Raw genomic sequence first — 27,642 nt, 5'->3', positions numbered from 1 at the left:
CGTGGGGGAGAGGAGGGCGAATCAGCCCCAGGACACTGCCCCTTGCCTGGCTGGACAGACAGATGGATGGGGGCCCTGACACTCAGGCTGGGAGGGGGCAGCCCAGGAAGGGCTCCCCTCCAAAAAGGGCCTGGGGAATCGGGGCCGTGGGAGCCAGGGGAGGTGCTGGAGCCTGTGGGAGGTTCTGGGCTCCTGGGGAGCCACCTGCCCTGGGTGGGGAGCCCTCAGCCCAGCTGGCTCTGCCCCCCCCATCCTCTACAGCTGCTTCTGCCTTCTCCCCTCCATGCATTAACCCTTCAAACCACAGGGCTGCGGGGCCTGGTGCCTAGTGTCCCCCCTCCAAAGAACACAGAACCACTTCCATCACCCCCGTCCCAGGCTCGGGCCCAACCGCGCTGCCCACGGTGTGGGTTCTTTGCCAACCCCCATCCCACAGCGGCAGGTCGGGGATTGGGGCAGTAGCTAGACCCACTCCAGGCTCCGGGCAGCCAGAGGGCCCCCGACCCGCTGGCATGGCCTCCCTGGGGCCGGAGAGGCCCTTCCATCCTGGCCCTGGATGCTGCCGGGCATTCACCTGCCCAGAGATGAGCTCGGGGCCTGGATCGTAAGGCCCCATGCTGTGCTGGAGGGGGAGGGGACAGCCCAGCAACCTGGCACGGTGGCACAGGCCAGGCCGAGGTCCCTGCCGCTACTCCGCCTTCGAAATCCCGGCAGGTGCCACGCTGCCGGAGACGGCTCAGTGCTCCGTGTGGAGTGGGACCCCCACGGGGGGCTGCGTATACTCAGGGCCCAGGCTAAGGGAGCCCAACCTCTCCATGCCATGCAGCCACGAGAGGGCAGAACGGGGCAGGCCGCTGTTAGCCTGGGTTACGCCAGCTGCTGCCATACGCAGGACAGGGCTCAGCTGTCCCTCCCTCCCGCTGGCCCCCAGCAAACAGGAGTGGCTCTGGAGTGATGTCTGGCAGCACCCCGAGGTGGCATTGAACCCACCCTACCGCATGCCCACTGATCACAGCCTGGGTGGCCCAACAGGTCTCATGGCGCATGGGGGCAGTGACTGTATTATGGCCGAGCGCAGGGGCCCCGCACGCCAGGTGCTGCACACACAGCGAGACAGGACCTGCCCCCCCTCCCCGAAGAGCGGCGCAGAGGCTGCAGGAGACATGACGAGGCAGGCAGGTGGCGAGAGGTGTGATTATTGCACTGAAGTGTGTGTCCAGCCAACAGGACCCTACTGTATACAGCCGCCCTGCGTGGGGCACCCGGGGACACCACGCTCCCTTCCACACAGCACGGCAGCGAGCAATTCGCTCTCCTCCTCCAGGACTGGCCGGCAGCACCGGCCCTCATGCCTGCAGGGCATTGCAGGGCTGCCACGGATCAGCCCCACAGCGGGCAGGGTCGGGCAGGCCTCTGTGCTGGAGTGTGCACCGGGCAGACCTCTGGAGCCCGCTGCTCCTGCCAGCCCGGACCTGCAGGTGCACGCTCCAGCGCAGAGCCCCCGAGGAGAGCGGGTCTCTGGCCATGGCCCAGCCGGTGCTGGGGGTTTAGTCCCATTGGGACGGGTGGATTGCCGGGGGGAGGAGAGGAAGGCGCTTGCTATGTACACGAGTCCGGCCTCCCCTTCATTAGCCGGGCAGGCCAGGCATCCGCGAGCTCCCCCGCAAGCGGAGCCGGCTCAGTTGGCAGAGTTCAGGGTCTGGAACTTCTCCCGCAGGTTCCTCACACGGCCGTGCTGGCCGGTGGCTGCCTGCTCCCAGCCCGCGGCCCGGCTGGGCTCGGGGGCCGGGCCCTCCTCCCGCCGCCGGTACTCGTCCGACTCCTGGTAGGCCTTGCAGCGCTCCGCCACGGCCTTGAGCGAGATCCTCTCCCGCGAGGTGGGCGAGCGGATCTGCACGTAGCTGGCGGCATCGGGCGGCTCCTCGGGGGCGGGCGGCTCCCCGCCGCACGGCACCTTCTCCAGGACGATGATCCGCTGGTCGCCCAACATGGCCTCTGCGGTGATGTGCAGCGAGCCAGCGCTCTGGTTCCTCTGGCGTTGCCGGGCGCTGGCGTCTGGGCTCTCCTCGGTGCGCCAGCCCCTCCCGGGGCTCTGCTCCGGCCCGCGCCAGCCCTCCTGCCCTGGGACACCTCCCGGCAGCTCTGCCACCATCTTCTCTGGTGCCGACCGGCTCCTGTTGACCGGGGGGGCCCGGCGCGGGCTGGGGAAGACTGTGCCGATGGAGTACCTGGAGCGCAGCTCCCGCACGTCGGGCCAGGGGAACGTCTCCGCCACGATGGGGCTGAGCGGGCTGCAGGACGACGGGCCGGGCAAGGCGCCAGTGCCGGGCGAGGTGGGGCAGGAGGAGCTGAAGGAGAAGTGCTTGGGCGACTTGTCCTGCGAGGAGGCGGCGGCTGAGAGCGGCGTGCGGGGGCTGTACTCCGGCAGCACCACCTGCTCGAAGGCCGCAAGAGACAGCGCCGGCTTCCGCGGGCCTGGGGGGTCACACACGCTGGTGAGCAGGGGGCCAGAGCCGGGGGCACCCGCCTTCCCTGCCCCGTGCCAGCTCTCCTACCCAGCCCCATGGCCCAGGGAGCCTTCTCTGCCCCGTGCCAGCCCTCCTGCCCTGCCCCACCGCCCAGAGAGCCTTCCCTGCCCTGTGCCAGCCCTCCTACCCCGCCCCACGGCCCAGGGAGCCTTCTCTGCCCCGTGCCAGCCCTCCTGCCCTGCCCCACCGCCCAGAGAGCCTTCCCTGCCCTGTGCCAGCCCTCCTGCCTGGCCGCACTGCCCGGGAAGCCTGCCCTGCCCCACCGCCCAGAGAGCCTTCCCTGCCCTGTGCCAGCCCTCCTACCCCGCCCCACGGCCCAGGGAGTCTTCCCTGCCCCATGCCAGCCCGCCATGCCAGCCCTCCCGCCCAGCCCCACGGCCCAGGGAGCCTTCCCTGCCCCATGCCAGCCCGCCTTCCCTGCCCCATGCCAGCCCTCCCGCCCAGCCCCACGGGCCAGGGAACCTTCCCTGCCCCGTGCCAGCCCTCCTGTCTGGCCCCACCGCCCGGGGAGCCTTCCCTGCCCCGTGCCAGCCCTCCTGCCCAGCCCCATGGTTTGGGGAGCACCCACCTGTGTTTCTCTTCACCTCCTGGTGCCCGTCACATGGCGGGGGTGCTGCGCAGCTCCTCAGCTCCTCCAGCTTGGCAAACCGCCTGTGCCCAGCTGGCTGGCGGTTCCTGATGCGCAGGCTGTACTGGCGTGCCAGCTGGTACACCTTGTTCTTCAGGCACTCACTCAGCTCGGCCTCCGAGAGTGGTGGGACCCGGGGGGGCGGCTTGGCGGGGTGGCCCAGTTCCTGCGCCAGCCTCTGCAGCTGGCTGGCCAGCCTAGTGGGCCCCGCCCGCTCCGTGGGGGACCGGCTCTCGGGCGAGGGCCCGGCCGACTCCTCCGCGATGGCGCTCAGCTCGTCGTCCTCCGGGATGAGCAGCGGCTCATGCAGGTCCAAGCCGTTCTCCTGGCTCCTGCCCAGGGGCCACACGGCGGCACCGCCAGCTGTGCCCTCCCCGCTGCCTCCCTCCAGGCAGGGCTGGCCGGCGCTCAGCTGCTCCATGCCCTCCCACACCTTGATCATCTCGGCGGGCGGGCGGAACTCCTCCTCGGCGACGGGGACGCTGGGCGCGGCCCTGGGCCCGGCGGTGGGGACGCCCGCCAGCACCCAGGCGGCTGTCCGACCGCCACTCCCCATGCCGCCCGCTCCCCGCCTGGCGTCGGCGTGCTGCTCCGGCGGCGGGAGGCTGTTGAGGCGGCAGACCGAGTTCCTCACCAGCCCCTTGGGGATGTAGGAGAGGCTCTCCCGGCGCCGGATGCTGAAGCCGGCGTCGCGGTGCTCCGCGCACTCGTAGTAGCTCTTGATCTTGTCCAGCAGCAGCCGGTCGCGCTGGGAGAGCATGGACTCTTTCCTGTGGCAGGGGGTGCGCTCGGGCTCCGCGGGGCCGGGCGAAGCGGCCCCGCTGCGGGTGGAGCCCGGCGGCGAGACGCGGCCCTGGGAGTTGGCGGCGCTGCTGCGGCCCTGCCCCTTCTCGCTGCCCTCCAGGCTCAGCACGCTGCTGCTCCGGCTGACCAGCCGGGGCGTCAGGAAGCCCCCGGGCCGGCCCTCCTCCAGCGCCAGGCTGCTGCGCCGAGAGAAGCTGCTGGTGAACATCTCGGCAATGAGGCTGGCGTGGTCCAGCACGGATGGGGGCAGAATGCTCCTCGCCCTGGCCTCCTCTTCCTCCTCCTCTTCCTCCTCGCTGCTGAGGGGTTTGAGGTCCTCTGTGTTCTCCGCCATAGCCAGGCTCCGCTCCTGCTCCATCTCCCTCTGCTGGGCCAGCAGGGCTGGCTTGGGGGTGCACGTGACCTCGGGGGGCTCCTCTGGGCGCTCTTCCTTGTTCAGCTCACTGGGCTCCGGGGCAGCCTGCGGGGCAGCATGGAGAGTGAAGGCGTGTACTTCCCCAAACAGCAGCCCGCCCACCCTGACCCAGTGCCTGACACATTGTCCCTGGGGTACTGGCTCCTCTCCTCCAGGGCGGGAAGCAGCCCGGGATTCCTGCGGATCCTGAGGCACAGGGGAGTTGCCGGTCCGGTGCCCCAGCTCTGACCCCGGCCCGTGCCACATGTAGGAGCCCTGCAGCAGCAGCTGGGGATAATTGGCCCTCACATAGATCTCATGCCTCAATGTTCAGAGCAGTTGCTGCTGTCTCACGCTGCATATTGCTCGCAATAGAAGTCTCCCATGTTTTTTTCTCATCTTGCTCAGCTCCTGGGCCTCCCCCAACCTTCTTGTGGCATGGAGTTCCACAGGCTGATCTCCCATTGGGTGAAAAGGGGGTTAATTGCTTTTCACTGGTTATCAAGTTACCATTTTTGATTTCCTTCAATGCCCCATTGAAGGAAGCCAAAAAGGGGTCTTTTCCTTCAGAGGTGCAGGGGCAGGCTGGCTGGAGACAGATTTGGCAACTCCCACCCATCAGCCAGTGAAAAGGATGTTGGCTCGTGGCAAGAGATGCACTAGGAGTCGGGTTCCATCTCTGGCGGTTAGAGCAGGGGGCTGGGAGCCAGGACTCCTGGGTTCTATCCCTGGCTCTGGGAGGGGAATAAGGTCTGGTGGTTAAAACACAGAGCTGGGAGTCAGGACTCCTGGGTTCTAGCCCCAGGTTTAGGGAGCCACTGTGAGCAGTGGTAAGAGCAGAGGACAAGAAGATGACTGGGTCCTGGTGCTGCTTCTCTCTCACTGCATCATCCCACCTCATTGTGCCTCAGTTTCCCAATTTACAAGAGTCTTAACTACCTGGCAGGGCGGCGCTGGGTGAACAGGCCCTTGCAGAGGGCTGTGAAATTCACAGGTGGAAGGTGCTATAGTGAAGCGCAAATGCTCATCCGTCAGGAGGTTGCCGGTATGAAGGCAGCGTGGGTAGGGCACTCAGTGAGCCGAGACTCAGGACACCTGCGGTCTATCCTGGCTCCATCACTGCCCTGCTGGGAGACCTCAGCAGCACAGAGAGGAGAGCAGGGAGGTGCCCGTCTCCCTTTGGGGCTAGGACTGTGTCTGTGCAGTGCCCGGCCTAACAGCCCACCCCCCCTTAGCTGTGCCGATGGGGTGTTCTGGGCAGCCCTCAGCCCAATGGGGTCCCGCTGACCTCGGGTCTCAATGCCCAACCCCCCGGTCTTGGTGAAGGATAATGGGATGTGTGGCCCATTCATCCCCATGGGGCCGTCTCTCACTCACCTCCAGGATGGCCAAGGCCGTCTCTGCACTGTGGCAGTTCTCAGGGCTCCCTGGCTCCTGGCTGCCCTTGGTCCCCTTGCCCTGAAACACAGCAAAGGGGATACATTACACTGCTGGGCCGCGACTCAGACAGCCCTGGTGGCACCGTGCCTGCACCGAGGGACGAGAACCTCAGAGCCCCAGAGCAGCCCAGTTCCGACCCGGTCAAGCGCCAGCAGCCTCCAGCCTAGAGGTCTTGGCTCCGGCACCAGAGCTGTGGAGTGACATCCGCCGGCCAGCCCCAGACGGGTTCCGATGTCAGAGCTCCCAGCGGAGACCTGGCCCTGTTCAGATCGTCTGCACGTCACCTTCACGCTCCACGGGAACTGGACCGGCTTCCCCTCGGGAGAGACTCCAGCCAGCCAGCCTCTTCGGGACCCAGCCATGAGTGGGGTTAGATGGGGTGGGTGCAAAGCATGCTGGGAGTCACAGCAGCCACTCCGTCAGGTCAGTGAAGGGTTAATAGCAGAGACGGGCTCAAGCTCCAATCCAGCCAGGGGTGCTGATCAGCCTGCCCCAAGCAGGGCGGCAGGTGGAGATAGAGGAGAGCGGGGGGCAGGCAGCCCCGAGCCATGCGCCAGGCCAGCATGCAAGAGGGGGTTGGAGAGACACCTCACCGTGTGGCCCCGGGAGAAAAGCAAAGCGTTGGCCCGACAGTGCCAGCCGTGCAGTGCCGCCAGCAGGAAGCTTGCAAAGTCCGCTACCTGCTCCTCGCCCACTGGGCCCTCCTCCTCCTCCTCCGGCCCGGCTTCCTTCTCGCTGCTGTCACTCACAGCCAGCTCCTCCAGTGAGCCCTGCCCCAGGGCCTGCTCTTCCTCCTTCCCCATGGCTGCTTCCTCCTCCTCCTCCTCCGCACCCCCCTTGCCCTCAGTTGGCTGCAAGGGCGCCCCAGCCTCCAGGAGGGCCCCGGCGCTGTCGGCGTGCTGTTCAGGGGACAAACAAGGGCTCCCTTTAGGGCCACCTCATTCCTGGGCGCCAGAGCTGCTGGCAGGGCCCCGACAGGGCCAATCGTGGGGTGTCCCCCCACCAGCCTGTCCCAACTCCATGCGTCTGCAAAAAGCTGGGGGCCACTAGGCCGTGCGTGCTGGGGCACAAGCGCATGGGTGTGAACGGGCGTGCGACCGGCAAAGGGGGGCTGCATGCGTGCGATGTACATACAGCGTTCAAGGAGACCCAGCCTGCACAGGAACCTCACGGCAAGACTCCCAACGCCCACTGCTACCCAGCTGGCACCTTCAGCCCCTCCACGCCCTCCCACTGCCCCCAGGCTGGGGCGGCGTCCAGATCTTTGACACAGTTGACATGACATTCTACTAGGAAAGCTGGAGAAATGTGGGCTCGGCAGAACTACCGTGAAGTGAATACAAATTGGTTAAACAACGGCAGACAAAGAGTGACTCTGAACGGAATGATGTCAGATTGGAGGGAGGTCTCCAGTGGGGTTCCACGGGGCTCTAGTCCGGGTCCGGTGTAGTTTTTGACCTGGATGTAGGGACAGAGAGCACACTGACCACGTCTGCAGATGACACAAAGCTGGACGGGGGGGGTTACCAACACTTTGGAATACAGAGGGATCTTGATAAATTGGAGAACTGGGCTACAGCCAACACAATGAAATTCAACATAGACAAGTGTGAGGTGCTGCACTTAGGGAAGAAAAACCAAATGCACCGATACAGAATGGGGGGAAACTGTCCTGGCAGCAGCACTGCTGAGAAGGATCTGGGAGTGGTGGTGGATCACAACCACAGCATGAGCCAGCACTGCGATGCTGTTGCAAAAAAAGCAAATGCAAGTTTAGGTTGCATTAACAGAGGCAGAGCATGCAAGTCTCCTGAGGTGACAGTACTGGTCTCCTCGGCGCTGGTTAGGCCTCAGCTGGAGTAGTGTGTCCAATTTTGGTCACCAATGTAGAGAAAGGATGTAGAGAACTGGAAAGGACCCAGAAGCGAGCGACAAAGATGACCAAAGGGATGGAATGCAAGTCAGAAGAGCAAAGGCTGAAGGAACTGGGTATGGGTAGTTCGGAAAAGAGGAGATTAAGAGGGGACGTGATAACGGTCTTCAAATACTTGAAACGCTGTCATAAACAAGATGGAGAAAAGTTGTTCTCTCTTGCCACGGAGGCAGGACAAAAGGAAATGGGTTCAAACTACAACGCAGCAGATTAGATTAAATCTCAGGAAAAGCTTCCTAACGGTAAGAACAGGAGGACAATGGAACAGACCTGCCTAGGGCGGCCGAGGAAGCTCCTTCACTGGAGGTTTTCAAAAGGAGGCTGGAGCCATCTGTCTTGGGTGGCTTAGACACAACAAATCCTGCTTCTTGGCAGGGGTGAGACTAGATGACCCTTGCGGTCCTGTCTCACCTTGGGGCTCTATGATCTTACCTTCAGTCCTGCTGCCGCATTCCCAGCGCATGGAAGAGAGAAGACAGGCGATTAGCAAAGGGGTCACCGTGCACCAGGGCCACAGCAACGGGAGGAGAGCAGGTGAATGGCGCATCACCCCGACGCCGCCCCTCCCTGGCAGAACTCCCCATCCCCGCAGACACGGGCTTGAGGCCCACGAGCTGCAGGGGGCTGAGGGCGGGAGGCTGGGCGGGCTGCCGAACACCCGGCTTGTGGTGTTGGGAGCTGACATGTCAGCAGGGCAGGTTAGAGCAGCTGCCTGGGGGGGGCCGGACTGGGGCTGCCCAAATGCGCTGGGCCCTTTGTGCCAGTAGAGACTCAGCCTCCAAGGGCAGAGTGTGGCACCTGCAGGCCCCTCAATGCCCGGGAGCGGTGGGGATTCCCCACCCCCACCCCCCCGCAGCCAGGGGGAGGCCAGCAGGCTGGGGTGAGAGCATCGAGTCCTGTCCCCTCAGGGCACCGCACAGGGTGAGCTAGCTGGTGCCACAGGAATGGCTTGGCAGTGCCACAAGAGGCTGGGGGAGGGGGGCCAGGGGCTCCATTATAATTACCACATAAAGGCAGATGGGGCAGTTTGTCTGCTCGGGCTTGCTGGGCCCCAGCCAGCCGGCCAAGCAACGAGGGCTCTGAGCTCTGCCCAGCCCAAAGCGGGCACGTGGGGGGGGGGGGCATCCCAGGGACTCGCTCACCTTTCTCACCCAGCTGCTTGACAATCTGCTTGGCAGGCTCTGTGGGGAAAACAGCAAGTGAGAGGCCTGCCAGTTGTACCCTGCCCCCCGGCCATGCGACCGACAGCTGTGGGGCAGGCCTGGACCCCCCAGGGTCGCAGCAGGGAGGCGTCTGCTTTCTGCCCAGCCCCGCACCCTGCGGGGCATGGGCACCACCCAATCCCAGCGCAACCTCAGCGCACCGGGAACGCGCCTCTCCAACGCCGCGGCTCCTCTGCCACCGCCTCCCGCTCCTGGAAAGCGGGGCCCCAGGGCAGCCCATCTGCCACCCGACGGCCCCTCACACCCGCCACAGGGGGCTGGAGAGATGCCTTCGCCGGGCCCCCTCGCCGCGCCTCTGTGATTGGTCCCAAGAGTACCACGTGCCAGGAATCACCAAGCCCAGAGCACCACAGCCCCCATCCCCTGGCCCGCGCTCCGGCCCCGTGCCCCAGGCTGTAGAGCGGAGCTCGCACCGGACTTCCTGCGGCCTGCACGCCCCAACCCCACGCTGCCATGCAGTCCATCCGGGAGCTTCTCCCTGCGGCGTCGGAGGTGGAAGGGCTCTGAGGACAGGACAGACGCAGCCGTTAGAGCTAATGCAGCTCTCCGAGCGGCTGTATATCCTGCACCCCCCCCCCAAGACACGGTTCTCCTACCTATGGCTGCACTAGTCCTGCCACCTGTGTACTCTGCACCCCGCCGCCTGGCACTGCCCACCGCCCCCCGAGACACGGCTGTCCTACTTACGGCTGCGCTAGCCTGTGTATCTATGTACCTGTGTATCTGGCGTGGCGCTGGATGCAGGGCACTGAGCGTGTCCCTCCAGGATGCTCTATAGCTGGCCACGTACTATTCCTGCCCCACAGCTAGCCCCAAAGCAGCCCTACGGATGGGGGCTTGCCCAGCCCACCCAAGGCCACAGTCCCAGCGCCCCAAGGCTTCAGCAACCTGGCCCTGGCTGGAGCTGTGCACAGCCGGCTGGATCTGCGATAACCCAGTGAGAGGGGCAGGGCCTGGGAGCCAGCCCAGCAGCGACCCCCCACCCCACCCCCCAGGTGTTTGGCAGCGACTTGGCCACAGCACAGCAGGGGAGAGAGACCTGGCCGGGCAGCTCTGGTGCGGGGACAAGCAGAATGGGGCCATTTCTCACCCTCCGGCTCTGCAGGGAAGGGGGGAACCGCTCCAGAGCCAGCGACCCCACGGGGGCAGGACCCTGCCTGCTCTCCTGGCAGCCACAGGGAGGTGGTGCCTTTATGGGGCCTAGCTGGGCCCAGGACTGCACAGAGGCAGCAATCAGAGGGTGGCTGGTTCCAGGTTCAATCGCAGAACAGGAGACACGAGGGAGCTCTGAGCTCTGCTGGCCCACGACAGACAGGGCGCCATGCCAGCCTTTGGCCAGCCAATCCGATTGGCTGGCGGGTGGAAGTGGGGGATGGTTTGCTGTTGGACCCGCCGTTGTTTGCCCAAGGCTCTGGGCCTTGAACTTTGCCTTCCTGGCCGGGCAGGCGGGCAGCAGTCTGATTGCATGTAAAGGGGTTGTGCGTGGGGCTAAGCTTCAGTTTGTCTGGGGTCCACCAGGCTAGTTCCGCCACGGTGGGGAATTCCCACCACTGGGAATGAAGGCCACCACGGAGGGGGCAAAGAGAGGACACCGCTCAGGGAGCCGGGCAATCTGCCCTCCAGCACCAGGAACAGAACCCAGAAGTCCTGAATCCCACCCTCTGCTGCCAGCGAACAGCTGTGAAACCCACTGGCAAAGGGTCTCTCCTTCATGCTGGTTCACACAGAGGATGACAACCTTCTACTGCTGCAAGTTACTCTGTGAGCTCAAGCAGCAGAGTTCTGTGGGTGAATCTAAAGGTTCCAACCCTGCTGACGACCACTGGGGGTCAATTTGATGATGCTGCAGGATGGAGCTGCTGGTTTTTTCAGTTTGCTTTTGTGCAGACTAAGGAATTACATGCAAAGAGCTATGTTAAAGGAACATTGAAGTTGCATTGTCAAACACTCACATTAGGAAATGCCAGATCTAAGGCTGCCTGTATCACCTTAACCCTGTCTCTTGTGCAAGTATGCATTACAACAGTCAAAGAATACTATGCTTTTCTTGCCTCATCAGCGCACCGGATGGGCCCTGCTCTAGGGAAGGGTGCAGTGCAGGAGGCTGTAGGACCCTGCCTCATTGGTTCCAGAAGCTGGAAGGGGTGAGGTGAATGAGGCAGGGGATGGCAGGAAGAGACAAGAGGTCTCCTGGCTTGGGCAGCTGAATGTTGCCCTAGAGAATTGTCCAGAGTTCCTGGGTAATGCTGGGCAAAACACTTCAAAACAGCGTTTTCCCAGGTGGTCCCTCATTGTGTGTTCCTGTGACAAAGTGAGCATTTTTTCATCATATGAATAGAGTGTCTCTCTCAGTTTCTCCTATGTGCTACATGACTGACTACTTGGGGGGGGGGGGGGAGATTGTTACTCTTTGCAGAGATCCAGGTGTGACTGACACCTGGCTGTCTGGGCCTGGGGGCCATGCCACGGAGAGTCCCAGAAACAATTGCCCGGATTTTGGCACCTAGTGACTGTGGAAGGCCCACCCTCTGCAGGAAGCCAGCCAGGTGTGACCAGCTGGAGAACAAAGGGCTAAGGAGGAGGGCCAGGGGACAATGTTTTCATGGGAACAAGGACAAAGGACAGAGGAGGAGCCAGAGAGGTTGTTAAGTGTGGAGCTGCTGGAGAGAGAAGCTTCTTGGCTGGAAGGGGACTAAGAAGGGGTCAGAGAGAGCTCTGGGATCTGAACAGACCGAGATGGACTCTGCTGTAACTTTCCATTCTCTTTGCTAGTGTAGAAAGTCCTTGCCTGTGTACCAGAGATCTAATAAACCCTTCTGCTTTCACAGTGCTGGCTGAGAGTCACTTTGGAGGGGCAAGTCTCCCTCCAGGGTCCAATCCAGGTGGACTTGCTGCAGGGTGCTTGCGGTGCTAAGTCGGGGTGCTGAAGGCTCTGAGATTCATCCCCAGATGGCGGTGAAGCCAAGGGGCTCATCCTAGGGAGTGTGAGAGACCTTAAGAGGACTGACGCACTGAAGGGCTCCTCCCAGGGACCGTTCCAGAGCACTGGACCTGTGGATCCGTGCCACTTCCTCATTTACTGGGACTGTGACTGGGGCCCTGGGCGCTGAGTTGCACCTGAAGGCACTGGGGGCTGGGCTTGGAACATGTCAGTGCTACCTGATGCCATGCGCTCTGATAAACTCAAACCCAGGGGTCTCAACTTGGGCACCCAAATTAACAGAGACTTTGGACCTTAATCTCTGTGCCTGAGTCCCTATGTGTCTGAGGGGGATAAATAGCAGCCCCCCACCTGGCAGGTCATAGAGAGCAATTCACTGCTGTCCGGGAAGTTCTCTGGTTCCCAGTCTGACGAGCCCCATACACACGCCCAGGAGGAAATGAGTAATTCGGCGTCTGGGGCAGGGATGGGGGGTGAGCAGGAAGCCAGGCCTGGGGCCAAACACTGAATGTCCAGGAGCAAATACTGAACAGCAACTCATTCCTTGAGCACCAGCCCACCCGTGCAATGAACAGGGCAGGGGGCCTGAGGAAAAACCATGTTGTCAGGTCATTAAAGACTGTAGGGGTGGAGCTAAGACTGCCTTGACAACCTGCTCTCTGGCCTTTCCTACATCTCAGCGCTGTGGCCTGAAGGTGGCTGCATGTAATTTACTAGTGACGGTTTGCAGAGATTCGACCGAGGACCCCTCCCACAAGCTCGACACGTCTGTGCCAAGCACTACATCCACCACCTGACTTCAGCAGCATGCACCAGAGCTGCGGCTTCAGTGGGCCAGGAAAGACAACCTGCCCGGTGCAGTCAGCGACCCCAGCCCACAGCAGCCCTCTACCCTCCAGAGTCTGGGAACAGCCCGCTGTGACAGTGCACCCCATATTCTTCACAATGATATTATTATGACGTGATTATGACATAATCATCATGTATTTTATGCAACATAAGTCATGTGAGGGGTCATTAGAAAGGTTAGGATTTACTGAGTTTGATTATCCTATTTGTATGCATGTATCTGAAGTTAGGAATATTGACTATGTATCCGTATTTCAAATGTGTTTACAACTGGGGAACGCCCACTAGACAAAGATACTTTCATTCTGAAAAGCTGGGTGGGGAAGGACCATTAGGGAAAACAATAGGCCTTAGGAGAAGCTGGTCTCCTACCTGGGCGCCTTCCTGAGGACGCTACGGACAGCCTCCGAGTTTTGGCTACTGTGACACTACAGGGACATGTAACCAGGTCACCTGGTGCTGGATTCCATCTTGGGATGTCAGTATTTTCCACTGACTGGCGTGGGAACCAAGCTTTGAAACAAAGGGTTCCCGCCCTATGCAAAAGCTATTTAAGGCAGGGGAGTGACATCATCATGGTTCTTCACTGACTCCTCACCCAAGAGAACTCCTAGAAACACCTGAGGAACAAAGACTGAACTGGGAGAAATGCTGGACCCAGGCTAAAGGGATTTTTAGCCTGTGTATGAAAGACCTTCGGATTCCACACTGTCAGCAAGTATAACTTGTGCCTTAAGAATCTGCAGCCTGATTGTATCATCTCTTAGGGTAAGAATCTGCTATTCATATCCAATCTTTTTAGTATATTAAGCTTAGTTTGTTTGTGTGTTTTGTTTATTTGCTAGGTAATCTGCTTTGATCTGTTTGCTATCCCTTATAATCATTTAAAATCTGTCTTTTCTAGTTAATAAACTTGTTTTTGCTTTGTCTAAAATCACTGCGTGGCAATCGTAACTCGGGGCAGAAAGCTGTCGTATATTCCTCTCCCCATTGAGGGAAGGGGCGAATTTCATGAGCTTACGCTGTACAGTTCCCTATGCAGTGTAAGACGGTATAATTTTAGGTTTACACTCCAGAGCAGGGTTCGTGCCTGAGTAGTTGGGAAGTTCCTTGGCTGGAGCCTTCCCATGCAGGGCTGATCACAGCATCTGCATGTAACTGCACCTGGGTGCAGCCCTACCTGTATGGGTGCTGGTGAGAGTGCAGGCTGGAGGGCTCTGTAGCTTGTTACAGCAGCACAGTGTAAAGGGCGCCCAGGCTGGTGGGTCAGGTGGGCTCAGTAGTACCCCAGTTCCAGGTGGCACCCTGGGGGAACCAGTCACACCTGCTGCTGGGCAGGGGTCCCTGAAGAGAAGGGTCCAGGCGATCCTAGCCCCATGGGTGTGAATCCCAGAGCAGCACAGATGGTGGGGAGGACAGACGCTTTGCTGGGGCGGTTCACAGCTACAGGCTGACAGCCATGGAATGCTGGGGTTCAGGACTCCTGGGTTCCATTCAAGCCAGCCAATGGCGGTAGAGGGGACAGCTACTGTCTTATGCAGGGACACATACCCTTGGCTGGAGGCAGATGGGGAAAGGTGACCCTGGTCCCTGCAGCTCAGCCAGGGGTCTGACAGACATACACCCCTGTCACCCTGAACATGGGCTCACAGGACAGGTGGGGAAGAGAGCGTACCTGGGGGTTGCTTCCCCTCCCCCAGCATCACTTCTGTCTGGCCTGAGCTAGACAGCCATGCCCGCGCCTCCACCACACGCGGGGAACAAGGAAGGGGAGGAGATCTAGGCATAGGCCCAGCAGCGCTCACAGCCCAGGTCTCTCTCCTGCCCTGCTAGAAGGCCACTGCCCCCAGGAGAGCGGCAAGTGTCCAGGGCTGAGCTGCAGGCCCCTCCGAGACACGGGAAGCTACCAAAGGGCAGCCTGGCCTGCTATGCCCTGCCTAGCAGAGGAGGCAGGGCTGCCCTGGGCCCGACAGCAGCCAAGGTGGCCGGGAGTCCAGCCACACCGGCAGGGACAGCTGACCAATCTGAGCGCGTTTCCCGACCGGCCCTGCAGCCTGTGTGCTAGGAGGATGCTGAGGCCGGAGTAGGACAGTCAACTCCGTGATCTGACCCGGAGAAGGACGGGTGGATACGGGGCAGATCCTGGACGGATACCGGGGCTGGATGCTCAGGGACCAGCTACCGCCAGGCAAGGCCACGCAACAGCCACCATCACAGCCAGCGCTGACAGTTCGCCCGAAAACGACCCCAGGGGGAAGGACGGGCAGGAGCCGGCTGCAGGCTGGGACACAAAGACCCCCACATCTCTGGTGCCCCCATGGGGGCACCGGCCTGAGCCAGCTGAAGAGGACTCAGCCCCAAACTGTCCGGCGCTCGCCCTGCACCCGGACGATCCAGTCCCGCCCTCACCCCCACAGAGCAACAGGGAGCGAGTCAGCCACCTGCCCACTCACTGTGCGAGCACAGCCCAGACGTACATCCCATCAGACAGCCCGGCTTGCAGGCCATCACTCTCGCCAGTGCCAGGGGGCGCCATGTGCCACGCCAATCCGGTGCCCCTTCACCATCACTGACTCAAGGCCCCGTCTGGCTGCACCCTCCCTCGACACACCCTCCCTTCTTACCCGACTGTCGGCGCCCCTGCCGTGCCTGCGGGGGCACCTCGTCCAGGGGCTGGCACGACTTCGCTTTCTTCAGCCGCTCCGGGCTGTATCTGTAGCGAGCGGGGTCTGAAAGGGGCAGAGGAGTGCGGGTGAGCGTGTCTGCAGTGCGCCAGAGTGCGCAGGGAGGTGGGGAACGAGTCCGGCCCCCTGCAGCATGCCAGAGTGAGCGGAGGGCGAGATGGGCCCCAGGAGCTTAGCCCAGGCCTGGCACGCGAGCCTGCCACAGCCTGTGCGCTCACAGAGCCAGGTCCCACAGCTGAGGCATAGGGACTGGTGCTGTTAGACCCAAAAGCCCCCAGTTTGATCCCTGCAGCGCCCCTGCCAGGGTCATCAATGCGGCACCGGCCTGGCCCAGCAGTCCAGGAGAGATGCACACAGCCACGGGACCTGCCCCAGAGAGAGGAACAGAGACAGACACCCCACCCCCTGCCCCGCAGACAGACAGAGAGCTGGAGGGAGCACTTACGGGAGGAGTCCATTTCCAGGATGGCTTCCTTAGCCTAGGGGTGCAGAGATCAGTTGGTTAGCGAACAGGGAGGGCAGCGCAGTGGTGGGAATTCTTCATAATGCTTTGTAGGAGTACTGTGTGTGCCTCGGTTTCCCCTATTTGCTGGATGATTAACTAGGTGGTGGCTGGGGAGGTTGTTCGCTCTGTGCAGAGCTCCAGGTGAGACTGACACCTGGCTGTCCGGGGCCTGGGCCCCCCATTCCCATGGAGAGTCCCAGAAGACAATGGCCACTCCAATTGCCTGGACATTCGGCACCTACCGACGATGGAGGGCCCACTCTCCGCAGGAAGCCAGCCGGGTGTGACCAGCTGAGGAACAAAGGGCTAGGGAGGAGGGCCAGGGGACAACGTTTGCCTGGGAACACGGACAAAGGACTGAGCTTGTTAAGTGTGGGCTGCTGGAAGGAGAAGCTGGGGTACTGGGACTGAGGAGGGGTCAGAGGGCTCTGGACTGACCCAGATAGACTCCGCTGTAACTTTCCCTTCTCTATGCTAACTGAGGACTTTCTAGGCTGTGTTCCAGACATCTCATAAACCCTCCTGCTGTTACAGCGCTGGCTGACAGTCCCTCCTGATTAAGTTGGGGGTGCATCGCTCCCTTGGGAGGTACAAGTCTTCCCCAGGTATCCAATCCAGATAGACTCGCTGCAGGGAGCTCATGACGTGAAGCGGGGTGCTGAAGGCTCCGAGGTTTGGCCCCAAGAGGCAGTGAAGCCAGGGGCTCACCCCAGTGAGCAACCCTCTGGGGGCTGATGAGCAGAAGGGCTCCTCCCAGGGACTGTTCCAGAGCTGGGCGAGAGTGCCGGACCTGTGGATCTGTGACATACGGCCGCCAGCATGTCGAGGGGCTGCGTTCCCCATCCCTCCTTCCCACACCAGGTAGCTGCTGATCCCTGTGCTCTGGCACAGTCGGGCTGACCCGAAGCCCAGACCACATGCCCTCGGCCTCAGAAGCCAGCTGCCGTGGCTTGGCTTCAGGCCCTGTCTGCATGCGCCCCAGGCCTAAGCACTCGACTCAATGGGTGGGGTGGGGGCTCTGACCATGGGGGCTTGGGCCGGGGCAGCTGGTGGGTGGCACCAGGGCTCTTCACCTTCTGGGGGATGATGGCGTGGTGGTTCTCCAGGATGAGCCTCTTGATGTGGTGGGTCCAGACCCGCTTCTCCTCCACGCTCTTGGCCTGAGGCAAAGGACATGTGATGACATGGAGCCGGGCACCACACGTCACCCCTGGAGAACCCAGCCCCTGCACCACCACTGGCTGGCCCCGTGTCCAGCCCGCCTCCCGCCGGCTCCCAGCCGGCCCCTCCGGGCGCCCAGCCCGCCTCCCGCCGGCTCCCAGCCGGCCCCTCCGGGCGCCCAGCCCGCCTCCCGCCGGCTCCCAGCCGGCCCCTCCGGGCGCCCAGCCCGCCTCCCGCCGGCTCCCAGCCGGCCCCTCCGGGCGCCCAGCCCGCCTCCCGCCGGCTCCCAGCCGGCCCCTCCGGGCGCCCAGCCCGCCTCCCGCCGGCTCCCAGCCGGCCCCTCCGGGCGCCCAGCCCGCCTCCCGCCGGCTCCCAGCCGGCCCCTCCGGGCGCCCAGCCCGCCTCCCGCCGGCTCCCAGCCGGCCCCTCCGGGCGCCCAGCCCGCCTCCCGCCGGCTCCCAGCCGGCCCCTCCGTGCCCCGCAGGGCGCCCAGCCCGCCTCCCGCCGGCTCCCAGCCGGCCCCTCCGTGCCCCGCAGGGCGCCCACCTGGATGCTGTACTGCTGCTTGCTGTGCTTGTAGTGGGTGACGCTGAAGCACAGCGAGTCCCTGGTGCTCTCGATCAGCATCAAGGAGGAGCACTGGGGAGAGAGCGGCATCAGCAATCCAGCATGACTCCCCTCCCAGGGGCTGGGCTTGGGCCACACCAGTACCCCTGGGGCTCCCCCTCTCCTCCCCGTGCCAACACCACTGCCACCATCCTGCCTCCCTGGGGCTCCTCGTCCCCTCCCCGTGCTAGGACCGCTGCCGCCAGTTCCCCCCCCCGGGACTCCCCCTCCCCTCCCTGTGCCAGCCCCCCCACCGCCAGCCCCCTCCCGGGACTCCCCCTCCCCGTGCTGCCAGCAGCTCCCCTTTCCCCTGGGGGTTCCCCACCCCAGGCCGCCCCTGCCCACCCCTCAGGGCTCTCTCCCCATGCTGCCGGCACCACTAGCTCCCCCCAGAGGCTCCCGTCCCCACAGCAGCAGCCCCCTGAGGCTCCCAGCCCCAGGACAGAGGGGTGGTACAGGGAACGGGCAGGAGGCCACGCCATCCAACTCGCTGGACCGGCTGCCGACAGGGTAGGGCACCACGGAGCCACGGGGGTTGGGGGAAACCACGGAGCCACGGAGCGGGGGGCTTACCGGGATGTGGCTCTTGCAGACGAAGTGGTCGCCCCGTCTCTTGGTGATGAGCAGGGTGCGGTCGAAGAGGAAGAAGGTGCGCTCGTTGCGCATCCGGCTCACCCGGAAGGTGCCCTCCAGCACCAGCTCCCCGAAGGTCGTCAGATCCGGCCCCTTCCAGTGCAGCAGCAGGGACTGGATCTCCTGGGGAGGTTGGGGGAGGCGGCCTCAGGTGGTGCTTCTGTCAAACCAGCCACACACCCCACAGATCTGCGAGGGGGTGTCTCAGCCCCGCTGCCCCCAATCCTGGCACCACAGCACCCAGCCAGGCCACATCCCAGCTTCAGGGCACCGGGAGGCCATTTCTGTGAGGGCAGGGACACGGGGCCAGGATCACCTGGGTGCACCAAGACGTCCCCACCCCGGGCCCAGAGCGAAGGGTCCCCAGATGTGGCCGGGTCAGAGGCAGCGACTGGGAGGGGCTAGCTACCACCTCCCACGAGGACATTTGGGAAGCACGCGAGGCTCTCAGCCAGTACGAGGGAGCCGTTCCCCGGATCGCGGTGCTAGGCGCTGCCTTCACGCGGCCGGGGGCGGGACACACCCACACCGGCGCTCACCTGCAGCCGCACGGCATGCTCGTGTCTGCGCTTCATGTCGTTGATGTACCAGGCCACGCAAGTCATGGTGTCGATGGCCTCCTCCACCACCTCGTAGCCGGCCTCCTCCAGGTCAAAGTGCTTTGCGATCTCCTGGGGACACCACCCAGCATGAGGGGTTGCTGCCCCACTCCCACCAGAGGCCCCGCTCCCTTCGCCCTCCCCAGGGCATGGGCAGGGCTGAGCTGGGGGACACAGCCGTGGGGCTGCTCACAGGGCACCTTTAGGCACTGCGGTTGGAGGGGATGCAGCGTGGGGTGGAAGGAAGGAAGGAAGGAAGGAAGGGGATTGCAGTGCCCCTGGAGAGGGGATGGGCCTGTGATGCTGCAGCGATGGGGATGGAGGGGGACAGGGGGCGCCCTGCAGCGGGTGAGGGAGGAGGTGCAGAGGCGGTGATCTCTGTGATGCGCACAGTAGAACAGGGGTGCCGTGTGACAGGTGGGGTGCAGCCACAATGCCCGTGCAGTGGGGGGCGGAAGGCACCCCCCGTTTACCTGGAGCAGCAGGTGGTATTTGAGGATCCTCTGGACTGGCTTGAGCAGGTAGGAGCCCAGGGGCAGCATGTGGCCAATCTGTTCCTGGCGCTCGCGGAAGAACTTAGCCTGGTGATTGTTCCTCATGCACTCGGTCAGAGCCGCCACCGAGCTGCAGGGACCAGACACTGCGGTGAGGGGAGACTCATGTGGGGGAGCGGCCTGGCACAGCACCCAGACACCACGGTGATGGGAGATGCCCACCCACACGTGGCAGGGGCCTGGCACAGCACCCAGACACCACGGTGATGGGAGATGCCCACCCACACGTGGCAGGGGCCTGGCACAGCACCCAGACACCACGGTGATGGGAAATGCCCACCCACACGTGGCAGGGGCCTGGCACAGCACCCAGACACCACGGCGATGGGAGATGCCCACCCACACGTGGCAGGGGCCTGGCACAGCACCCAGACACCACGGCGATGGGAGATGCCCCACCCACATGGGCCTAGGGCCTGGCACAGCACCCAGACACCACGGCGATGGGAGATGCCCCACCCACATGGGCCTAGGGCCTGGCACAGCACCCAGACACCACGGCGATGGGAGATGCCCACCCACATGGGCCTAGGGCCTGGCACAGCACCCAGACACCACGGCGATGGGAGATGCCCACCCACATGGACCTAGGGCCTGGCACAGCACCCAGACACCATGGCGATGGGAGATGCCCCACCCACATGGGCCTAGGGCCTGGCACAGCACCCAGACACCACGGTGATGCGATCAGGATGCTGGGAGAGGCTGCTGCAGGAGGGGACACTGGCCCCTCCCAGCTCTGGCAATGCCTCCACCTCAACTCCCACCTCGTCCCCCTCAAAAAACTGGCAAGATCCCATTATCTGCTGCCAGAGCCAGGCCACCCCAGCGTGGGTTGCAACCTCCCCACAGGCAGGGATCCCCCGCCCCGGGCACAGCCCCAGCTAGTGGCTGGGTGCCCGCCCCAGGCACACTCACTTGGGGTAGTTGTTGCAGTACTGGGTGTAGATATCGAAATCCTGGCTCTGCAAGGGGGGCGGGGGGGGGGGGGGGAGAGAGAGACCGTGAGTGAGGTCTACAGGGTGAGCCCCCCTCCCACAGCACTCTGCCCACACGCTAGCCCCAGGAGTCGCACCTAGGGTTGCCAACCCTCCCGGCGGAATCGGAATTGATGTCCCAGTGGTTCTGAAATCAATCTGGGAGATTTTAATAGGCCAAAGTCCGGTCGGCGGCGCAGGGGGGCTAAGGCAGGCTCCCTACCTGTCCTGGCTCCACACGGCTCCCAGAAGCCCCTCGGCACAGGGGCTCCACGCGCTGCCCCTGCCCCAAGTGCTGACTCCGCAGCTCCCATTGGCTGGGAAGCACAGCCAATGGGAGCTGCCAGGGCGGTGCCTGCAAGCAAGGGCAGCACACAGAGCCGTCTGGCTGCCCTTGAGCCTAGGAGCTGGAGGGACATGCCAGTCGATTCCCGGGAGCTGCCCGAGGTAAGCGTCGGCTGGAGCCTGCACCCATTCCCGCACCCCAAGCTCCTGCCCCAGCCCTGAGCCCCCTCCTGCATCCAAACACCCTCCCGGAGGCCGCACCCCTCACCCCCACCCCAACCTCCTGTTCCAGCCTGGTGAAAATCAGCGAGGGTAGGGGACAGTGAGTGATGGAGGGAGGGGGGATGGAGGGGTGGGGGCAGGGCCTCAGAGAAGGGGTGGGGCAGGGAGAGGGGCAAGGGTGTTTGGGTTTGTACGATTAGACAGTTGGCGACCCCAGCTGCACCCCTCCCTGTGCCCGGCCACAGCTGCCAGCAAGTGCTTGCACTGGGCACTGCCCTCCCACTACTCCACCTGCCCGGGCATCAGCAGCCCGCAAAAGTGCCTCAGTGCTGCAAGCGTCCCCAGAGTGCCCCAGCCAGTCCTCCTCCCCCTCCCTCGGCTGGCACCGTGAGCTCCCCCATCCCCACCCTGGCCAAGCGGGGGCCATCCCATGAAATCCATCAGGGCCATGTGCTGGACCAGGCGTGTGAGCTGGGAGACGCTCGCATGCTAGGGTGCTAGCCCTGAGTACACCAGTTCGCCTGGCGCAAGGCTATGCCATGGGCCATCTCGCCAGCCGCTCACCACTGAGTGCCACCTCCAGAGCCCCCCTTACCCTGTCCACGAAGCACCTGGCCACGGCCACAGGGTCGCTGTTACAGCTGTCCAGGTCCTGCAGCAGCTCGCTGGGCAGAGAGAGAGACTGTCAGTCACGCAGGGCCCGCCAAGAGCACGCATGCTCCGGGTGACCCACGGGCCGGGCCTGCCAAGCACACGTGTTCTCCGGGGGACCCACGGGCCAGGCATGTGCTGCATGCATACAAGGCATGCCCCCCGCTGCTCCCAGCACACAAACCCCCAAGCAGAGGGCAGGCAGCGGAGCATGCAGTGCGCCCGGCGTGGTACCCACCTGCAGGGCAGGGCCCCTTCCAGTGCCAGCAGGGTTTGAAAACAAAGCAGGTGTTACGAGAGGAGACGCACGCACTGGCTGCCCCCTCTCCCCGGGACCCTGGCCTGGCTGGCTTTCAGCCACACCGCCGGTGTGACAGTCGTGCCACGCAGGCCCCGACCAGAGAGCGCAAAGAGCTCAATGGACAGGACCCCCCCCCCCCACCCCGCCCAAGGGCTCTCGGCTGGGACAGCCTCAGTGTCAAGCCAAGGGAGATGGGGGGGGATACGGACCGGAGCCGCTCCTCTGCCTTCCTAGGGCGGCTCCCTCTGACACTGCTGTCCTAGGGCCGGGGAGCGCGTGGCATCAGCCTCTCACCTCTGGAGACTGGCAACGAGATCCCTGGCTCACAAGTCAGAAATCTGCAGGGGGGGGAGTGAGGGGCACTGGCAGAGCTGGGGGGGGGGGGGGAAGAGCCCAGGGCTGTGGGTTGCGATTGAGGGGCACTGGCAGAGCTGGGGGGTGGGAGGGAGAAGAGCCCAGGGCTGTGAGAACAGGGGCTGCGGGTTGGGATTGAGGGGCACTGGCAGAGCTGGGTGGGGACGGGAAGAGCCCAGGGCTGTGAGAACAGGGGCTGTGGGTTGGGATTGAGGGGCACTGGCAGAAGCCGGGGCACGGAGCCTGGGAGGCTCCCTAGGTGCCACAGTTCCTTTCTGCCGAGCACTAACCCCGACTTCTCCAATTCTAAGGGGAAGGCCGTCCTGGGGCATTTACTCCTCATCCCCTTTGGAGAGGGGGAGTAGAGGGGGTAGGGTGGGGCTGGAAGAGGTGGGGGTGGTAATGGAGTCGGCAGGGGCGGAGCAGGCGGGGGTCAGGGGAAGTAGGCTGGAGCAGGTCAGAGGTTAGAGAGGCTCAGGCCACAGCAGGCAGGGGCAGGAATGAAGGGGGCTGGGCTGGAGGGTAGGGCCGGGATGGAGGGGCTGGGGTCAGGACGGAGCAGGTGGGGGGCAGGGACGGAGGGGGCCAGGATTACTGGGGTCGGGTCGGAGTGGGCGGTTTTGGGCCTGGCTCACCTGTTGAGTTCGTAGAGATCCTCGATGTTCCCAAAGAGCGCGCTGACCTGCTCCGGCCGCAGCAGCAGCTCCTCGGTGTCGATGATCTTCCCCAGGTAGTCCTGCCAGGCGCCCGCAGTGAGCCACGGCGCGGGCCAGCAAGCAGAGAGGCCCCCCAGCCCTCCCCTCCCGTCAGAGCCATCCAGGGGAGCTTCCCCCAGGCCAAGCGGGCTCCAGTCGGTGGTGGGAGCAGGGCTCGGGTTCCCCCTCCCCGTCCTGCTGCCCCAGGCAGCGCCATTCCCCACACCAGCCCAGCCCGCCCTGGAGCCTGCCAGGGCAGAGCCAATGGGACAAGCTTCCCTGCGGGCAGCTTTATCCCCACAGAGCCCATCGACCCTGCCAGCACCCCCTGCCCATTTCCCTCACCCCCAGCCCCGGTGCATGCTGGGAGCCCACCCCACTAGCAGACCCCTCCCTGGAGAAGCCAGACCAGCAATATGGGGATGAAAGATGCCCCCTGAACCCTACCCCACGGGGCGTTTAGGGGCATGGACCCAGCCAGCCTGGCACGGCACTGTGCCCCTCCCAGGTGCTGGTACCAGTGGGGCTGACAGCACAGCGGAGCCAGAGACCCCAGGCGCCCCTAGCTCCAGGGACGATGGGGTCGGGGGGGAGCCATGCGGCGCCGCACAGGGGCAGCAGGGAGTGCTGCTGTGAAGCGAGGCACAGAGCGGGCCAGCCTGTGTCTCTTGCCCAGCTGGGGTGGGGGGGCGGGGGCTGGCTCACCATCACAATGCTGCGCAGGTCCTCCACGTACGTGCGCTCCGACTCCACGAGCTCCAGCACGACGCGCTCCAGGTAGCTCAGCTTGCGTTTGGTGCCAGCAGGGGTCCGGGGGCCGAAGGGCGAGAGGGAGCGGGAGCCCTTGCGGCCCAGCCAGCCTCCCGGCGAGGCGTTATTGTTGCTGTTGTGCAGCTGGTTGACCCGCAGGGCGTCCCCCTCCTGGGCTGGCACATGGCCGGGGGCCTCGTCCTGCCCCTCCATGGGCATCCGGCTCACTGGGCGCTCCGGGGGGTGCCCGCCCGCCGCAGCGCAGACGGGCATCCTGTCATCGCTGCCGGGGCAGGGCACTGCTGGCAGCCGGGGGGATTCTGGTGGGGGGAGAGGCAGCGTAGTTAGAGAGGGCAGGGCCCCACAGCCCTTCCTGCTCCAGACCCCATGCCATCGCCACACCTGCAGACTCAGCCTGAGGAGTGGCTGGGGGGAGCTTGGCTGGGGAGTGGCTGGACCCAGATGGCCGGGACAGGAGCAAGCGCTCAGAGCCATGCTTCGACCCCATGCCCACCTGGTCCCAGCCCCCCACGGCCGGACGGTGCCAGAGCAGCCCAGGGCCAGGCCACCTCAGGGCACTGCTCGAGGCCCAGCGTCTGACCAATGCTCCCCACAGCTGGGCTGTCAGACACAGCTGCCAGGCAGCCCAATACCACAGGCCCTGGGCCGGCTCTAGTGACCACTGGACATGGCCTGTGGGTCACGCTCATGGCCCCCACTGCCAGGCTGCAGCCAGGACGGGGCACAGAGGGGATGGGGGCAGGGCTCACAGTGCCAGGCTATGCATCGTGTGCATCAGACAGCTCAGTGCTGGCCCGGGGCCACCATGGCAACTGAACCCCGGGGCAGGTAACCACCTCCAGGAGCCCCACAGGCAGGGTCCCGGGCACCCAATCCCTCCAGGCGGCCTGTGGCTAGCATGGAACGAGGCCCCTGCCCCTCACAGAAGGAGAAGGGCTGGGTCAGCAGGGGCAGGGTTTTGCCCCCACCCCAGAGGCCGGAACTGCCCAGATGCATTTGCCTGGGGACACAGGCCCTTTGTTCTACACACGCATGCCAGCTGGCAGACATGGACAGGGCGCCTGCCTCCCCAAAGGCTGGGACCAGGCCACTCCCTCCCTACCATAGCCTGGGTGAGCCCCTGGCTCTGTGTTCCCCTGGCCAGGAGGAGTGCGACCGGCCTTGCCAGCACTCCCAGGGGTCCCTGCTTTCACTGAAAGAGAATCAAAGCAGTCTCCAGTTACTCTGGTTGTCAAGAAAACCTCCAAAACGTGCCCCAGGGTGCCCAACACAGAGTCTGAGCCCATCGCTGTGGGGGAGGGGAGCTATCCCAGGTGTGACCAACCCAGCCAGCGACACTGCCTGAGTCTCCTGAGCATCTGAGCCCATGTTGGGCAGGGGTGGAAGTAGCCCCGGGTGTAAGCGACGGGCCTGAGTCTCTCTGAGCTGTGCCCTGCCCTGTTCAGTTCACTGACGGAGATGGCAGTGACAGAAGCTTGACACTCACTTTGTGAACGCTTTCATTGCGCATGGCAGCGCGGCAGGAGAGGGGCAGGGAGCCTTCTAGGTTAGAAAGCAGCAGTCTATGAGGACACCTGGACCCTGCTACCATCCACTGCCCCCTTCCTGCCTGAGAGACTGGCCAGGCCCTAGAGGAGAGGGCTGACACCACAGTCCTGGCACCATGGCTCCCAGCTCCTGGCCTGGCCGGTTTATTCCTTACTGTTGTGGGACACGGGGAGATAGGAGATCTCACTGCCATGGACAGGCAGCGCTTGAATGCCACATGGCGGAGCCATGGGACTCAATGCTCTCTCAATGGGGAAGGCAGCTCCAGCTGGGAAAGTACCCGCCATGGGGCTGGCCAAGCAAGGCTCAGCTACCGGCTTGCGACCACAGGGGGCAGCACTGCCTGGCTTCAGGGCATGGAAAATTGCAACCAAAACGTCCTCTGGCCCAAGTAGTTTAAATACCTCCAAGGAAGGGTCTGCAGGTCAGATCTGCCCTCGGTGACCCCTCTGCAGCCTGAGCAACCCCCGTGCACCTCACCAGCTGCAGAGAGGCGTGCACAGGGTGGGAATTCTGCCGACAGTGCACTAGCAGGACCGGAATCCACCATCCCTCTCAGCCGGGCTGGCTCTGCTGGGCTGCCAGGGGAGGCAGATAGGCTCACGGGGGAGTGATCCCCATTTTCCACATGGGGAATGTGGCACAGAGATTCACACTGAGCAGTTCTAGTGAAATCTGGGCACAGCTGGGGCTGGACTGTCGGAAATGCAGAGCCCCGCCCTGTCGCGCCTCGCGACTCCCAGCTGGAGCAGTGGGTACCCAACGCCCCTCGAAAGCAGGGTCCCCAGTACCACTCCTCAGGTGCCCAGAAAACTTGGGTCCCCAGATCAGTGTAAAACCTCTGGTCTAAATGACACCAAGGTCATGAACGGGGTCAGGGCCAGAGCAGGACGCAGACCTTCCAAGTCCCAGGACTTAACCACATGGCCAGCCGACTTCTGCGCCCAGCCACAGAGTGACAACCATGCCAACATCCCGCCCCTCCTCCTAGGAAGCACCCAGGGAGCAAGCAGGGGCCCTTTCGCAGAGGGCAGCTGCACGGGTGGGCAGGTCCGTCCTCACTGGGCCAGATTTCTCAGTTTGGGCTGCATAGGCCAGGCCAAGAGATCCCAACAGCGCTGCCGGCCTGAAAACAACAAGCCATTTCCCATGTGCACAGCAGCAAAGAATGCCAGCAATTTCTGACTCTGCAAAAAGGCCTTTCCCTCCCAGAGACACATGCAGAGTCCCACACAGCCCACGGGCGCCCTCACAGCCCCACCGGCGCGCTCACAGATATCGTCTCTCCCACAGCCCCTCACAGGCACACGCCGCGGCAGTCTCTCCCACACACACAGTCACGCAGGTCAGACACACAGACAGGCGCACGCAGAGTCTCACACACAATCACACGCAGCCCCACAGGCGATCTCACCGACACACAGAGATGGCGACCGCCAGGTGTGCGTGCGTCTGACTCATCCCCTCGCAGCCAGCTGGACGGAAAGTTACCCAGCTGCCCCAGAAGAAGACAGCGCCGCCGGCAGGCTGAGACACACCAGCCCAAAGGCTTAGACGCGGCTGAGAACTGGGGCTCAGCACCGGAAACGCCTCCCGGCCCATCACCAAAGCACCAGGCCTGCAGCACTATCACAGGGGTCCAGCACCAAGTCCTGAAGGTCAGGGAGCCCCATGGGGTCGATCTAAAATTGCAGCCTGGCTGAAGGGGACCTGCTGCTCTCCGGCCCAGGGTGCGGGACTCTGCTCAGCCCCCACCCCCCAGCAATTAGCCATTCCCTCCCCCCACCCAGCAGGGCTCTGCATTCTTTGCAGCATGTGTAACCAGGATCACACCCTCCCTTCCCTCCACCCCCCCCACCCCCCACTGCTGGGCAGGGCAGGCGTGTGGCTGCAGGCCTGCAACACTCAGGCTCCCTTTAGCAGCCAGCGACACCCCACTGCTGTGCCTGCTATCTCCTCCTCCCCCACACCTCCCCCACCCCCCCGCCAGGGCCGCGCCCCCAGGACTCAGCCCCAAGTCGTGGCCTCGGCCTCCCCCCCTTACCCCAGAGCTTGGAGATGAGGACAGGGAGCAAGGGCAGGCTGATCTTCTCCTCCCAGATGAACATGCCCGTCTCAGCACGCAGGGATGGGCCAGGGGACTGGCCGGGGGGAGCTCGCACTGCCTTCCTGGGGAGCGACCCGAGAGAGAGTGGGGCAGGGCGCGGAGGCTGCTGTCGTCAGACCTCACCTGGAGCCGCTCTGGGCACCGCCCCCTCCATAGGAGCGGCATGTCAGCGCCACGCCCACGGGGAACTCACCCGCTAGGCCGCCAGCCATGCACAGCGAGAGCCGGGCCTGAGCCAGAGCCCACCAG

General features: G+C 63.8%; 1 protein-coding gene across 1 annotated transcript; it reads right to left on the bottom strand.

Moving 5' to 3' along the window:
• Nucleotides 1–1,180: 1,180 nt before the first annotated feature.
• Nucleotides 1,181–27,436, bottom strand: PLEKHG3 (pleckstrin homology and RhoGEF domain containing G3). Its single transcript, XM_075129210.1, has 19 exons — nucleotides 27,331–27,436; nucleotides 23,673–24,037; nucleotides 22,908–23,008; nucleotides 21,562–21,631; nucleotides 20,401–20,447; nucleotides 19,402–19,552; nucleotides 18,869–19,000; nucleotides 18,270–18,452; nucleotides 17,637–17,729; nucleotides 17,003–17,089; nucleotides 15,870–15,903; nucleotides 15,365–15,469; nucleotides 9,364–9,453; nucleotides 8,870–8,908; nucleotides 8,160–8,170; nucleotides 6,388–6,693; nucleotides 5,732–5,812; nucleotides 3,097–4,420; nucleotides 1,181–2,475 (listed from the first exon to the last, which is right to left on the bottom strand). The coding sequence occupies exons 1-19, from the start codon at nucleotides 27,392–27,394 to the stop codon at nucleotides 1,679–1,681; spliced, it is 4,080 nt and encodes a 1,359-aa protein (XP_074985311.1). The 5' UTR covers nucleotides 27,395–27,436; the 3' UTR covers nucleotides 1,181–1,678.
• Between the last annotated feature and the right edge of the window lie 206 nt (nucleotides 27,437–27,642).

This window comes from Caretta caretta, chromosome 6 (assembly GCF_965140235.1).
Source record: "Caretta caretta isolate rCarCar2 chromosome 6, rCarCar1.hap1, whole genome shotgun sequence".
Taxonomy (NCBI): domain Eukaryota; kingdom Metazoa; phylum Chordata; order Testudines; family Cheloniidae; genus Caretta; species Caretta caretta.
The sequence above is the reverse complement of the archived record's forward strand: the minus strand, read 5'-3'. Positions and strand labels throughout refer to the sequence as shown.

What these genes read in the sequence shown, in the direction of transcription:
- PLEKHG3 (XM_075129210.1), bottom strand. Translation starts at nt 27,394, where the DNA reads ATGTTCATCTGGGAGGAGAAGATCAGCCTGCCCTTGCTCCCTGTCCTC. An exon ending in ACGCCATCATCCCCCAGAAG is followed by an intron (nt 15,904 to 17,002) that starts GTGAAGAGCCCT and finishes CTGCACCCCTAG; the next exon opens with GCTAAGGAAGCCATCCTGGA. An exon ending in CGGCCTTGGCCATCCTGGAG is followed by an intron (nt 4,421 to 5,731) that starts GTGAGTGAGAGA and finishes GCTGCCCCGCAG; the next exon opens with GCTGCCCCGGAGCCCAGTGA.